Source organism: Heloderma suspectum, chromosome 4 (genome assembly GCF_057233095.1).
Source record: "Heloderma suspectum isolate Gila_16-S chromosome 4, 16-S_ref, whole genome shotgun sequence".
Classification (NCBI taxonomy): domain Eukaryota; kingdom Metazoa; phylum Chordata; class Lepidosauria; order Squamata; family Helodermatidae; genus Heloderma; species Heloderma suspectum.
Window position 1 is genome coordinate 76,972,850 of NC_139461.1, and position 16,116 is coordinate 76,988,965.

A 16,116-nucleotide genomic window follows, 5' to 3' on the forward strand; every position below is an offset into this window, starting at 1 on the left:
GTCCCCAATCCAGTCTACTACCACACCCAGGTGCTGATTCACAACACCCACTGCCTCCCTGGATTTGATGAAAAGGGAAGATAGAGCTGGGTGTCATCCACGTATTGGTGACACCTCAGTCCTTATCTCCAGATAACCTCCTCCAGTGGTTTCATGTAGATGCTGAACAGCACGGAGGAAATGACAGAGCTCTGTGGCATGCCACGGCATAACTGCCAAGGAACAGAGCAATAATCCCCCAACATCGTCTTCTGGAATCAGAATTGCCTTATGTTCCATGACTGAAGACAGGCAGGACATAAATGCAACTAAATAAAGGGGGAAAGGCTGTTTCACTCCCCTTAGTCATGTGCTGTTTATGAAACAGAGTAGAATCTCCCCTACCCCCAACCTTATGGGTTGCAGCCACTGTTAGTCCTACTTAGAGTAGACCCACTGAAATGAATGGGACTTTAGCTATGACCGACTTAAGTCCCATCCATTTCAGTGAGTCTAAGTAGGACTAACATTGGATAAACATGGAAAAGAGCAAACATACACCGTTGTCTCACATGTCTAGTTTGGCCCCAGTTCTGTGAGCCAGAGACAGAAAAGCTTCACGTTAATGGATAAGAACTCAGGCATTCAGTTATGTCTTAAAGCAGCCTTCCCCATCCTAGTATGGTCCAACACATCTGGAGGGCAACTCTCACAATCCCCCAGCCAGCCATGGGATGATGGGAGTTGTAGTCCAACACAACTGGAAGGCATCAGGTTGGGGAAGGCTGTCATAGAGCTTAAGTATGTCTGTACTGTTAAGGACACTATGCTTTAAATGTGCTGCAAGCTAGGACTTCACGGACACCGCTTTATTTAATAATACCATCCCTTATGTTTAACACAGTAAATACTCTTAGTATCTTTAATAAAATAGTTACTTTAATGCAGTATTTAAAATAAATCTGAAACATCTGAAGACTGAATATGTAAATGGGAGAAATGCTGCACTTTACATAAAAAGTAAAGATAAGCATTTATTATACAAAACATTTTTGCCCAATCCCGTCAACCCCTTGCTGCTTACTGCTTCATAGTCAAGAGTACCAGATATGTTTTACTTATATATACGTATACATACGGACACACATATAGAATTTACTGCATTGGTTTAACTAACTTAGTTCACCATGTTCCGAACAGGGAAACCATAACTAGATTAGAAACTCAACATGCTGCAGTAGAACTGGTCTCAAAGTTAAGTGGTTTTTTCCCCTACTTATATCTTCCCCCACCCCCATTTTGTAGAACAGCATACCAAAAAGCTGTAAGAACCTCTTTTTTGTAATGAAGACTTTAATTGTGAAGGCATTCAGTTGCCATCCTCCTTACACATTCCATTATATACCCATATCATGTCGAGTTGCATTAAGTGTACAAGACAGTACAGATTTGGGGTTGTATCCAATGTTAGTCCTACTTAGAGTAGAGCCATTGAAATGAATAGGATCTAAGCTAGACTATCACTGGATACAACCCTTTGTAGAAAAGTGCAAATTGGGATGACTGCATATGGTTCTCTACACCCAATTTCTTCATAAGCGATCCAGGACAGACTAATAGGCAGAATCTTTGGAATCCAGTAAACCATCACTTCAGTGCCCTGGGCCATTTTGTGCCCTTCTACAAGTGCCACAGCAGATTCTTTTCCCGCTAAGCAGATTTCAGAATCATTTCTAAGTCACCAGCTTAAGATAAAGTGATCAGATCCCTGATAATCTTTACATATATTCTTCCCACTTCCATAATGTAGGAAGGAGGAAATCAAACCATTCTACACCTCACATAAAGAAGGGAGTGTTCCTCCAGGTTAGCTCCCTGCTTTAAATCCAAGCACAGATGCAAAATTAAATGCATCTGCAGTCATCTTTATGTTGAAATTGAAAGGACCATCTGCCTATGTTAAGTGCTCCCCCAGGTTGCCTTTAAGTTATTTAGGGTGCAATCCTATGCATGTTTAGACAGAAAAAAGCTGGCTAGGGAATGCTGGGAGTTGTAGGACTTTTTTCTGTCTAAACATGCATAGGATTGCACCCTTAGCCAACTATATTGCTGAAGAGCGCTCACCCTAACTCTTACAGCTCCAGCATGCTTGCAGATCTGTCTGGTATTATTGGTAACACAAGCCATGCCATTGGGGATTCCTCCTTCCCCATCTTCCTTTGGAGGCAGTAGATTACAGATCTCACTTTGGCACTTCTCTGGCCTGCACCCAAGTGGTTTCTCTTCCAGCTAGATAAAGCATCGGGCCCTAAAACTAGGACATCTAGAGAGGGTGAATCCTGTAGGCAATGCACTAGCAAATCAAGTGTCTGTTGGTTTGTGATTAAATACATTCATCATACCATTCTTCCCTAACTGCAGCATTAGAAGGCACACTATTCATGGGATACTGCAGACTGAAATATTGACACAAGTGACTGACTTGCATGGCACCTGAAGCCCTCTGTCTCCAGTGCATCCAGGCAGCATGCATGTGTCCCATGACACTTAACAGACTATTCCTTATAATGGCCTGTTTTCCAAGAACGGACTTCAGAATAGTGCAAACAGGTATTCTTTGGCAACAAATGGTAGCAAGCTGAAATGCAACGGAAGTCTAGTCATTACTTCAGAAGAGCCTGATATAAGGCTAGGGAATGCTTCATCTTTTTATCTTGTTCCATACAAAAGATCAAGTCCCTGAGACAGATGCGTGTTATTCTTGGACGAAGATACGGCTTTGCAAGGCTGGGTGACCTGTTCAAGCCCTAGACAAGAAAAAGGGGAGAAAAAGAGGGGTGGATATTGAAAATCAAAAATTCAAGTTGTACAATGCAAGAGAAGCTGAAATAAAATCTGATGCGCAATCTTTACCCTTACATATTTGCCCTAAATGTCCTAAGGTATGTTCCCACCACCATCCACTCTATTGGTCAAACAGGCCCAAGATTCATAACCACTGCTTCTTCAGCACTGCCCATACCATACCAGGGACTTGCTACCATAGCAGCTGTTTTACCGTATTCTCTTCCACATCTGCAATAGCCCCAAACAAATGTCATGGTGTGGCCTGGGCATAGTTTGAGACAAACCTATGGCAGACAAGATGGGCAACAGCTGGACAGTTGCAGGGGATGGACTGGATATAAATCTCTGAAACTTTGCTTTCCACCAAAACAGGCCAGCTGTTGCAACTGAAGCAATGATACAAGTATTTTGCATTATGAAGGGTGCAATCCTATGCATGTTTAGAAAGTAAAGTCCTACAACTCTCAGTATCCCCCAGCAAGCCATGCTGACTGGGGAATGCTGGGATTTGTAGGATCTTTTTCTGTCTAAAGATGCATAGGATTGCATCCTAAGTTACTCACGTTCTAAGCATATAAATCTCCATTTATAAACACATCCAACAGTTACAATTTGAAATAACAATGAACTTAAAGTTATGTATTTTAAGTAACCAATATGATGTTGGAAAAATGAAGGGTTCAATATATACACACAGTACTGAACTAGCTTCTGTGTAATCTAGAAAGATTCCATATTAGGGGAAAAACATCTTCAGCAAGATGCATTGTTGTTTTGATTTGAAAATAGCAGTTCTCCACGTTGAGGAGCTCCCACACATGTGCAACCACTAATTCACTGACGGAATCTGATTTGACCTTTTTATAAGCTATTTTTGTTGCCATGAGACAGACAATAAATCCTTGCAATTGGTGAACGTGTTATGGCTACTTGTTTCTGAAGAGCCCAGCTGTCCACCAAAATGTTTATGCTATGCGTTAAGAGCTGCTATGCAAAAATCAGTGCCAATCATTTTTTCAGCAAAGAATAAACACACACTCATATGAGCAATTTAACTTGCTGCTAAGGTGTGCTCCACTTACCAAATCTCAAACCATGAAAACAATCTATGCTGTACTAAAGCCACATTATGTCACTATAGTGTTGTATTCTTGAAGAATCATCAGGTTGTCCTTAGACTGACTTCTGCGAGCAACTGCTTTAGACAGGGACTACTGAAATGCACTGTGCATGGTTGCCTCTAAAAAATGGTCAGAAAACACAACGTGTCCAGAATGCTAGCAAGACTGCTGATTGGCACTAGACAGGAAGAGCTTATAACACCTGTTTTTCAAAGAATCGCACTCTCCACCAGAGTGTCTTCAGAAACAAATCAAAGTGCTAGTTTTAAGCATTACACCTCTAAATGGTCTGTGTCCTGAATATCTGAAGGAAGACAGAGTTTACCCTGGCCTTGAAATCTTCTAGAGTGGCGTCACTATGGGTACCCTGATGTTTGAGGTTGGGACGCTGGGGACTTACTGTGAAGGTACATTTTGGTATGGTATGACAGAGGCATCTGAAAGACTGGGTTGTCCCTTGGCACCATCCAGGAAGGCTGGGATTACATGAGTGTGATTCTTTGAGTGTTTGCTTCCTCTGGGTCTTGCCCCCAGTTCCTTCCATGGCCGACCAAGGAAAAGAAATCTAGAGGCCAAGCAATTATGATAGAAAAACATGTCTAACTAGGAGATAGGTACAGGAACTCCCTTCGAGAAGCTAAGTCACATGACAAGGGAATACTGGACTAAGGTGTATATTGATTGGTATCCCATCAGCCATACAAAGAAGGTGGGGTTAGACGCCTCCATCACACCATACCAGAATGGACCTTCATAGTAAGTCTCCAACGTGTACGGTGTGAGGAGGTGTTCAGAAGACTGGGACATACCCAAGCTGAACTGGCTAGGGAGGGTCTTGTGGTTGACCTCAAGTTGAGGATACCACCTACCAAGGGACCCTCCCATCAAAGGCTGCCTTGGCCGAGGCTAATGAGTCTACTTGATAGCATCCCTTGGATGTGTTAGGATTCAACCACATAGCTGCTCCACAAATCTTTGGAAGAGGTGCATTTGAGGAGAAGGCAGTGGAGACGGCTACAGCTCAGGTAGAATGAGCTGTAAAGCGCAGAGGTCTAGATATGCGCTGTATGTCATAAGCAGTGGTGAGGCCCTGATCCAACGGGCTACGATAGTCTTGGAGACTTTTTTGCCTAATGCAGTTGGATGATCCCTGGTTCCACGTTTATATATTTTGAGAGCCCTGCGAATATCTGATTTGTGCCATAACTTCTCTGAGGGATGCAAAGGATTTGGACAGAAAGATGGTAGGATTAGCTCTTGAGACCGGTGAAAGACAGAGCTTATTTTAGGTATGAAAGAAGGGTCTAGTCATTGGCGAAGAAGCTGAGGTGATCTCAAACCAAGAGTGGTGCTAATTCAGAGATCCTTCTGGTGGACATAATAGCGACTAGGAAGGCTACCTTGATGGGTAGAAATCACAGAGATATGGTGCACAGGGGCTCAAAGGGGGCTGTAAGCACTGTGTGAAACTCCAGGACAGGAGCTGGTGTGCCACTGGAGGGCTGAGGAGGTTAGCACCTCACAGAAAGCGTTTCAGATGTGGGTATGTAGCCAGCAGTACATGGCTTGGCTTTGAAAGGATGGAGAAGAGGAACGATATCTGTCTTTTTAATGTGTTGGGTTTAAGGCCCACATCTATACTTGACTGAAGAAAACCCAATAACTGGGAGATGTCTGCTTTGGAGGGGGTCTTTGCTTTGTGCTTCCAGGATGCCCCATAGAGGTGCTCAGCTGATCATCTCCTGGAAGAGAAAAGTTTCAATAACTGTTTCAGGCTAGCCTTGGCTGAGGAATGCTTGCCACTTAGTTTTCACACTGGTAGACATAGCCAGGCTGGACCCGGGTGGATAACTGGTCTCACAGAGAAGGTCTGATTGCTGTGGGAGGAACGAAGGGCCTGACAGGACTAAATGCAGAATTTCTGAGAACCACAGGGGTCTCAACCATAGTGTGGGGCTATGAGGATGACCGTGGCTTGCTCTGTCCATACTTTTTGAAGATCAGGGGAATTGGCAGAAAGGTAGACAGGAGTCCTGGAGGCCAGGGAGCAGTCTTGCACTGCTGCTGCTTTGCTCAAGTGGAAACAGGAGAAGAAGCAAGGGAGTTTGTGATTTTGAGGTGAGGCAAAGATGTCTACCATTAGGAGGCCAAAGCAGTGTTGAATCTGAAGGAAAACTTTGGTACTGAGGGCTCACTTGCCTGGGTCCATGTATTGATGGCTGAGGTAGTTGGCTGACACACTCAGTGTACCCTGGACATGTTAGGTTGAGAGTGAGCAAATGGATCTTTCTGCCCAGGAAAATAGGAAGTTCATGTTTTGGGGGAGTGACTTGGATTGAGATCCCCCTGGCAATTAATGTGGGCCACTGTAGAGATATTGTCTGGGTATATTAGGACATGGTACCCCTGCAGAGGTTGGTGGAAATAAACTAGGGAAAGGCAGGCTGCCTGAAGTTCCAGCCAGTTAATGCTGTGGCTGGCTTCCTTGGGCAACCAGAGACCCTGAGCTACCTGATTCTGACAGTGGGTCCCACATCCTGTGAGGCTGGCATCTGTTGTGACTGTCACTCTGGGTCTCAATTTCCCTGAGAGGAATTCTTCATTGGGGATTGGCTTGGTTTCCCCACTAAATAAGTGAAATTTTGATGGGGGAGGGAGCAGAATCAGCATGAAAGTAATGGCCTTTGATATGGGAGAAGTAGCCACTGTAGAGGCTGAGAATGGAACCTGGCCCAATACAGAATTTGGATGTAGGATTAATCCCAGCAGGTGTGCCACTGCCTCGAGGTGGCGAATGGATGACTCCTCCTGGAGAAGCTTGGAAATTCTGGCTGGCAACAGGCCAATGAAGCCTGATGCTGTGTCTATGAGCACTCCAAGATGGATTAGTTTCTTGGAATCAGGTGACTTTTCTGGTGGTTTATCAAGAAGCTGTGGTCTGATAGGAATGCTAGTTTTATGAAGTTCCCTCTTCGCTTCGTCCAGGGAGGGGGTTCTTAGAAAGATGTCATCTAGGTAGGGGTGGAGATAAATGCCTTGAAGGAGGAAAAAGGCTACCAACGAAATCATAAGTTTTGAGAAGACACTTGGGGCTGAGGCCAGGCCGAATAGGAATGCGTGATATTGAAAGTCCTGGTTCTGGTAGGAGATCTGAAGGTATCTCCGGTGGACCTGGGTGACTGGAACATAGAGATAGACCTCTGTGAGGTCTATGGAAACTAAATATTCGTCCTGGTGAAGGGCCTCCTGGATTGTCTGGGGAGTCTCCATCCTGAATTCACGATAAGTCACACATTTGTTGTATGGGAAATGGTGGATTTCTCACAGGGGATTTGGAGGTGGGAGAGTGGAGGAACCTGTTCCTCAGGAGATGGGAGAAGTTGATATGACCCCCTTCTCTAATCAGCGACAAGACCCAACTGTCTCTGGTCTAGGCTTTCCATGCTGGGAAGAATGGGTGCAGCCACCCCACCACTTGTGGAGGTTTCCTGACAGAACTGCTGTCCGATGGCCCTGGGTGCCTAGAAATGGTTTCGACAGCTGGAGGGTCCTTGAGGGCTTTTGGAGGTGAAGCGTGAGCGAGACAAGGTAGGCTTAAACAACGTGACATCTCTGGGCCTACCAAAACCTCTGGAAAGACAAAAGGAATGATAGGACCATCTAGGCCGTCTGTTCTTCTCTTCTGTTCTGAAAGGAAGGCATAGCCTTTTTATTCTTGATGACCACTAGAATGTCTTTGAGCACCACTTCAGCAAAGAGGTGGGTTCCCATGAAGGGAACAGTAGTGAGGTTGGCCATGGAGTATGTGTCAGCATTCCAGTGCTTTAGCCAGACAGACCTCCTGGCTACAGTGGCTGCTGTGATGGATGTGGCTGAACAGACCAGAACATCCTGGGTTGCATCTGCCATAAAGCATAGGCCTTGTATAATGAAGAGTCCTCTGTGTAGGGCCCTGCAATCTAGATCTGCATTGCTAAGCAGGTCCTCTACACAGAGCATAGATGCACAAGCAAAAATTGAGGAAGTGGAGGAATCCCTGATTGCCACAGATGCTGCCCCATGGGCCCTTTTATAGGCAAGGTCTGAGCGTTTCTCATTGGGGTCTTTAAGGGGGACATCACCCTCTTTTGGTGTGATGGCCCTGGACAGGAAGATGACCACTGGGGTGTCAACAAGTGGAACATTCATTTTTTCCATGGACTGCTGGGGAATGCCCTTTCTGCCCTGAATGAGTGCGGCTGATTCAGCTCCTACCAGTCTGTCAAATGCAGCTGGGAATAGAATTTCTCTGTTCGTTGTCATCAGTTCCAGAAACTTAGATGCTCCTCTGGATGCCACAGCCAAAGTAGTAGTAAGTTCTCCCTGTGGTGTGGGATTGAGGCCTAAGGTGGCCATTGCCTTGGAAAGTAGAGCAAAGAAATAATCAGTGCTGAACAGTCTATGTTTGGAAAGTTGCTCTGTTTGAGCCAAGTCTGACCGATCACCTGCTTCCTGGTCTGACAACTCTGGGGAAGACGGAGGTTGACAGCTTTCGTCATCACTGGCTCTGTGTGCAAGGGGGTGCCGCTGGACTAGAGGGAATGGACTGGTGGGGAGGCCCGGTCTAGTTCTGACAAACAGTGCATCATAATGGTGTTTGATGCAGTGGCGTTGTGCCTTGCATGGGGGCTTTTCCCTTATCTGCCCTTTTTGGTTGAGGAGTGGCTCTGTTAGGAGGAGAGGGAGAGAACTGTGGAGAAGGAGATTCTCTTGCCCTTTTTCTGAGCTGGTCAGATCTAGATTTACAGGGAAAATGCCTATTGAAATTCTGATCAGCAAGCTTACTGACCACTGCTGATCTTATTTTTTGAATAAAATGGTCTTGATTAAAAGGGTGGGAAGGGCAGAGCTGGTGTTTGTTGTCCTATAAGAAAGGACTGGCCTTCGTAGTTTGAGACCACTGATAATATGGGTAGTCTGGGAAAGCTGAAGATGGTGGTGCCTCATTTGGATGGGAATTTTCCATCTGAGCACGATGGTGGTCATCTGTAGCAGTGCTGGTCTGGGCTCCTCCCCTTGCAGGTTCCAAATCTTGGGCATTGGCTGTAGCGTACTCTGGTTGAGGCGATCTTGCATCGGAGGACTTGAAGAAAATTGCCTCTAGATCAGCGGGGTGTGTAGTGCTGCCATGAGGGTTGCTCACTGGTGCAGCTTTGTCCAAGCTGCCACCTCATGCTGCTGCTGAGATCTGCCCTGCCCGGATGCAGTAGCACGATCACAGGGCTTGGAAGATGTGGCAGCGGTGCGACCAGGGGAGCACAATGCCAGCAAGCCTTGGGGGAGAGGTGTGCTGATGGACGTGTGGAGGCTTTAATGACCCTGACGTGCACCCTTTTCTTCTCAGGTCTCTGCAGTCAAGGTTTCCTTCCCTACTAGAGTTATTAGGGTGAGGGAGAAGGAGAGAAAAGAAAACTTTTGTAAGTTAAGAAGAACATAAGTGAATAGACTGCAAAGAGCAGAGGATTTAAGAAGAACGTGGAAGCTTTTGAAGGAAAACGAAAGTTTTAAGAAGTAGTCTTAAAATGGGAAACTCGGAGAGAATGTATTCTGGGCAAAGCAGGGAAAGAACTGGGGGCAGAGCCAGAGGGAACCACTGTGGGAATCCTGCTTTCCTGGGTGGTGCCAAGGAGACAACCCAGTATTTTGGACGCTTCCTCACACCACACAGAGAATCAATGGCTTATTGGAGGACCTTCTCTATGGTAGCAACCTCCTTGTTGATCTGTCTTCTTAGGACAGGGGTGGGGAATTTGTGGGCCTCTAGATGTTGAACTACAACTCCCATCATCACTGACCATCACCCATGCTGGCTGGGGCTGATGGGAGTTGGAGTCCACAACATCTGGAATGTGACAAGTTCCCCAACTCGGCCCTCGGAGATCAAAGGTGGCCAGCTCCTCTTCCACTGTTAGGGGCTTAGCAAACACCTTCTTAAACTTCATGTTATCTGTATCCCACAGCTTTTAAAACTGACCACAAAACTTTCCATGCTGCAAGCTGCCTTAGGGGGAATATTTTGGCCAGGAAGTGATATAGAAATACACCCATTATTTTTATCTGAAAAGTCTTAAGGGTGCTGATTAAAGTTAACTTCAACCTTGCTTAGAAATAGTTGAAACAATTTAAGCAAAGCAAAGCTGTGCAGCAAAAAAAGCTTGTATGCAAATAATTTAGGATCAGCAAACATACCTAAGATGACACTTGGAATAGTTATAATCTGCTTTTTTTTACTGCTAACATGATGCAGCATCATTCCCTGATTTAAACAAAAACAATAAACATGCCATCATTCGAAGCTTCCCATTTGTTCAGTGGCTTGGAACAGAATAGGCACAGAAGAAAGATTGCTGACCACATACCACAGAGAGGGCCCCTTCTGTCCTGGTAAGACACAAAAAGGCCACAGTTCAAAGCAAGTCAACCCCTTAAGGAGTGGCGGGGGAGGGCTAGCTTTGTAGCCTAGCTGCCATTACAGGGTTGAAAAGGAGGTCAATCCAACAGGATGCAGCAGAAGGCTCCGGGCAATATTATAAATGAAACAAGCCTCAGGGGATTCACAGCAATCCAACAGTCATGTCCTTCAGAAGTCAGAAGAACTTTAGGTAGGCAGAAGTATTTATTTTCAAAACAGATTTACTTAGAAGACTTACTACTAAGCATTCACACACAAATCCGCCCACTCTCATCCAACGTAAAGCAAGGCATATGACCAACCCCCCCCCTCCTCTAATAAACAAACTCCCTTTTAAAGAATTTGTTTCAGTGGACTGCAGTCCATGAAAGCTTATGCCACAAAAATGTGTTAGTCTTTTAAGATGCTACGAGACTTGCTTTCGCTGCAAAGGATAACTCAAGCTGTTTTCATATCATTAACACTTGCATAGTTTGACCTAATATATGGTTTACTCAGATGCAAGCTCCATCAAGCTCAATGGGGCTTACTTTCAGGTAAATGTATATAGGGTTATAGCCTTAACCTTAATTTTAAAAAGTACAGCACCTACAACAATGTGCTTTAGAATTAGACATACTATCTAAAGATGAGTCTAACTAGGCATGCTCTTTGGATACTTCTCCCCACCCCATCCCTGCAGTTAAGTGTTCATTCTGCAATTGTGTGCAAGGTTGTTCAGTCTGAATTTGCATCTTGGGTGTCTTCATGTGACTTATTACCAGAGCCATTACTTCTTATGATTCTATATTAAGGGACTTCAGGGTTTTACAGAAGTGAAGGGGTCTCTCTTTCCCTTGGACATTCAAAAGAAGTCCAGTAGAAGGACACAGCAGAAGTTTAGTATAAGTTCAAGTTAAAATGGTTAGTACAAGTTCAAGTTCTTTTCAATTTCAATGGCACCTCCTCAGCCCCTTCCCACAATACTCAAATGACTCTTTATGTATGCAGTCCATCTGGCGTTGGAAAAGGTTGCCCAATCAGTACGGTGCAGTTCAGTGCAGCCATGGCACCCTGAGGGAAACATCAAAAGCTAGTCCAATAAAGAGGCGGTGCATTAAGAGGTGCCAAGAACACGTTGAGTGCATGGTCAGGCACAAGGGCACCTAGGAGCAGCCAAATGAAACCATGAAACTGGCAATCCAGGTAAGAACTGTGCCTCCCACTGTACGGAAGAAAACCTGTTTCAGGAATTTATTGCCACCAAGCAACCAAAGCAATGCCATTACGAATATACAAGAGTCATGCTGGATCAGAACAAGGGTCCATCTAGTCGAGCATTCTGTTCACACAGTGGCCAATCAACTGTCAACCAGGAACCCACACACAGGATACAAGTGCAACAGCACCTTCCTGTCTATGTTCCCCAGCAACTGATGTACACAGGCATACTGCCTCTGATACTGGAAATAGCCATCAGGACTAGTAGCCATTGATAGCCATCTGCTCCAGAAATTTATCTAACCCCCTTTTTAAAGCCATCCAAATTGGTGGCCATCACTACATCTTGTGGTAGCGAGTTCCATAATTTAACTATGTGCTGTGTGAAGAAGCTCTTCCTTTTATCTGTCCTGAATCTCCCACCAATCAGCTTCATGTGATGACCCCAGGTTCTAGTATTGTAAGAGAGGGAGAAAAATGTCTCCCTAACATTCTCCACACCATGCATAATTCTGTATACCTCTACCGTTGTCTCCCCTTACCTTCCTATTTTCCAAGCTAAACAATCCCAGCTGTTGGAACCTTCCCTCATAGGGGAGATGCTCTAGCCCGTTAATCACTTTACTCGCCCTTTTCTGCAGTTCTTCCAGCTCTACAATATCTTTTTTTTAGGTGCAGTGACCAGAGCTGTACACAGTATTCCAAGTGTGGTCACACCATGGATTTGTATAAAGGCAGTATGATATTGGCAGTTTTATTCTCAATTTCTTTCCTAATTATGCCTAACACACAGTTTGCCTTTTTTTTTTTTTTTTACAGTGGCCACACACTGGGTTGACATTTTCATCGAGCTGTCCACCACAACCCCAATATCTCTTTCTTGGTTGGTCACCTCTAGCTCAAATCGCATCAGGTTATACTTGAAGTTGGGATTTTTTGTCCCAACATGCATCACTTTACACTTGCTTACATTGAACTGCATTTGCCATTTGGATGCCCATTCTTCCAGTTTGGAGAGATCCTTTTGGAGCTCCTCACAATTCCTTTTTGTTTTAACCACCCGAAATAATTTGGTGTCATTCACAAATTTGGCCACTTCACTGCTCACTCCTAATTCAAGATCAGTAAACTGAAAAGCATTCTGAAACAACTAAATACACACTTTTAGTTGGCAAGAGATCCTAAAGAAGTCCTATTGTTTCAGTTTGAGTTCACACACCACTATAATTACAGTCTAAAACTCCACTGTATACTGTTACATTAGTAAACTTAAGCTGACCACTCAATAATAGGTTATGAGAATCTCTTATTGGGATGAAAGCATTTTAAGACAGTTTTCTATCAGTAAAACATTTAAGTGCCTGAGAAAGCAGCAGTTTTGATTTTTAAAAAAAGGAGAATGAGAACTTTGGGGACAGATCATGCCACAGTATGAAAGCAGAGGATGTTTTCACTTTAACAACTCAGGAATAAGTGTGTGTATATATGATCCTGTTAACTTCATTCAATCTAGAACTTCCGCTAAACTGTTAAAGATCTACAAGAATCTAGTGTTACTATTCAGCTGTACAGCTTTCCTCCCCCAGTTTCCATTGTGACATTTCTATAAATCTTTTCAAATGTAACCAACAGAGTGTTTTACATATTGAGACAAATCACTGGAAATATAGTGTCAGTTTATTCACTATTATGCCCAAGATTCATGTATGCATGTCACTTTCTGTGGCTACATCAGATCCTTAATCTGTACCTGGAGGTAACAAATATTGTACAAAGTGTGTCACGTTGACTTAATAGACAATTATTAAACTGAAATATTCTGGCTCTATGCCATACCATTTGAAGCAATCTCTCATCAAAATTATAAATCTCTTGACCCTTCACATGTCATCAACATTTGTGTTCTCAATATGTTTAGCCCAAGGCTACAATACAATTAGTCACTTAAATTGCAGATATCTTTCATACAAGAAAATAATTAAGTTCATCTCTGCATAAGAAGAACATTCTATGGGCCAGCGAGCTGCATTGCTTAAACCTATGAATGGCAGCCTGGAATATTTTTGTCTATTTCCAGGCAAACGTTTTATGTCAAAGGCATGGCCTAAGCTGACAACTGCTAGCAAATTCAGAGATCAAGCTGAAACTCCACCTCTCACTGACACAAATGTGACTAGGTCTTGCGGCACACACAATGGGAGTGTTTGCACATAATGGCAATTGGCAACACACTGGGTTCAAAAAACCAATGGGATGTCAATGCATGAGTGGGGATGAGCGAGCACTTTACCTCTATCGCGCCTGCCTCTTCTGCTTTTACTACACAACCCATGATTAGCTCCTTTGTAGGTTGTGGAGCATGATGGGTGAACCCAGACCACACTGGGTTAACCACTGGGTTGTTTAGTCCCTAAACAACCCAGCGGTCTGGGTTCAGACATCACACTCAGCAACCAATGAAGGAGCCAGTCCTAGGTTGTGGGGTAAAAGCAGAAGAGGCAAGCAGGCTGCAGGCAGCGCGCCCTCTCTCTCCTGCTCGTGCACAACAACCCATTCGTTATTTAACCAATGGGTTGGCGTTACGTGAGAACAAGGTCACACACATACAACACATTTGTTGTTCCCTAGTCTCTTCCAGTGAAACTACACCTCAGTTCCAGAGTGTTACTAGCCTGAGATGCACCAAACACTTGCGCTACAGGGCCCTCAGTCAGCATGCAAATGATTTCCATAGTATAACATGCTCAAAGACAACCCTGAGAGAAAGAGGCAATTTCTCTGCATGATTTACTAAAAGATAACCTTGGCATTGTCTCACAACCACTAGGGGTGGGGAAGACTTTAGATTTGTGGAACCTACTTTGTTTTTTACTAGAACCCAGAGGTCCAACCACCAGACCTTTTTGTGTGTGTGTGCATGTGCCAGTGTACCACCTAAAATTAATCTCCAGCTTTGCTAATAGAAAGACTGTCATGTTTCTCTTTATTACTGTTCGCTGGCTACCTAGCGAACCTGTGTATTTTGCCCAAGGCAAGAGGCAGATCTGGGCTGTAGCCAGCCTTTATGTTTTCCGAAACAGAGATCAGCCATTGTTTCTTTGTTCCAGAATCCTAGGTGTAACTGATACCTGCAGCACATAATAGCAACTAATTATTTCAGTCTACCATCTCCATCTTGAGGCTGAGTCTAAAATGCAGCCCTCATGGCCACAACATCTGGCCTAATTTTTGGACTTTTCTGTTTCTTCCCCCAGCCCCTACTTTTTGTGCTACCTAGCCTGATGAAGAGTTCTGGAGAAATGGAAAGGTTGTCACCAAAAAATGTGCATTTTAGTTGGTCCTGATAAAGGTGTTACCCAACTGTGGATTGGGGGGGGGGGGCTTCCCCTCATGCAGCAATGCTTTCTAAGTGCATACTGCACAGCTCCATGAGTCTGCGCGCGCGCGTGCACATGCACACGCGCACACACACACACACATACACACAGCGGTGGGCACACATCTAGATCTGGATCACTACAGATCAGGGATTCTAACACAAAAGTACGACTGAGCTGCACAAAGACCTGGCTGAAGACAAGTATCTCATATTTGGTTTACAGATGAGGAACACTGTGGCCGAGAGAGAAGCGATTAGTGCAAAGTCAGTCATGGTAGAGACTTTTTTTTAAAAAACTTGAAATGTTTAAACCATAGGGAGTTAAAAAAAAAAAAAGCCCCTGGAGATCTACTGCAAATCATTCAGATTTACTAGTAGTTCCTGATCTACCTTCTGCCCACCCTTGCAATAGATCCAACATTTAATGGTCTTGGGCTGTTACTAAGACACAATTTTCTTCCTAGGTTCTCTTCAGTTTGCATATGTTTTAATAAATCTGTGAGGCAAGTTCTGAAACATTAGATCCACAACCCCATCATGGCAACATGCTGGGTGTTCTTCACCTGAACTGACCAGTGGCCTTTGGCAAAGGGGAATCTATAGAAAAATGCTGCAGTGTATTCTCTTCCGCTAACAGGAGAATACACTGTTTAGGGTTCCACTTATTCACACTCTCTTCCAGGATACTATAAGCTGTTAGGGGTTCAGGTGGGCTGATTCACTTTTCCCCCACTGCCTCATTTTCCATTTCTTTTTCAACTGATGCTCAACATCCCTTGGCTCCTGGAGTCCATGCAGCGCCAATTATCAACCACTATGCTACACAACCTTAATGTACTGCAGCATCAATGGGATATTATATTCCTTCACCAAAATTCATTCCCAAACTTTAAAGAGGGGATAAATGATAGGGCGACAAAATAGTTCAGAGGAGCGCAGTTCTGTTTCATACAATAATATTCAGGAGCACCAAGTAGGAGGCACATGCTGGCATGCACAACATACACCCAAGTACTGTACAGATAAAAGCTCATCTGCATTAGGCAAAGATTTAGGCTGCTGTTCTGGTGGTAGTGGTCTGTTTTAGAAAAGAGTTGCATGGAACTGTGGGACGGTTGCACTGTTTTGGTAATGTAAGA

The 16,116-nt window shown here is 44.3% G+C and overlaps 1 protein-coding gene across 3 annotated transcripts in view; it reads right to left on the reverse strand.

Annotated features, from left to right (window-relative positions):
* Positions 1-714: 714 nt before the first annotated feature.
* Positions 715-16,116, reverse strand: part of TAF4B (TATA-box binding protein associated factor 4b) — a 92,021-nt gene continuing 76,619 nt past the window's right edge. For 2 of the 3 annotated variants that reach the window (XM_084849652.1, XM_084849651.1), the window contains exon 15: positions 715-2,786. In XM_084849652.1, coding sequence (XP_084705778.1) covers positions 2,643-2,786 — 144 coding nt within the window. In that variant the 3' untranslated portion in view covers positions 715-2,642. Of the gene's footprint in view, positions 2,787-8,819; positions 9,359-16,116 lie in introns of those variants that run through there. The other variant, XM_084849653.1, reaches the window with a different exon arrangement.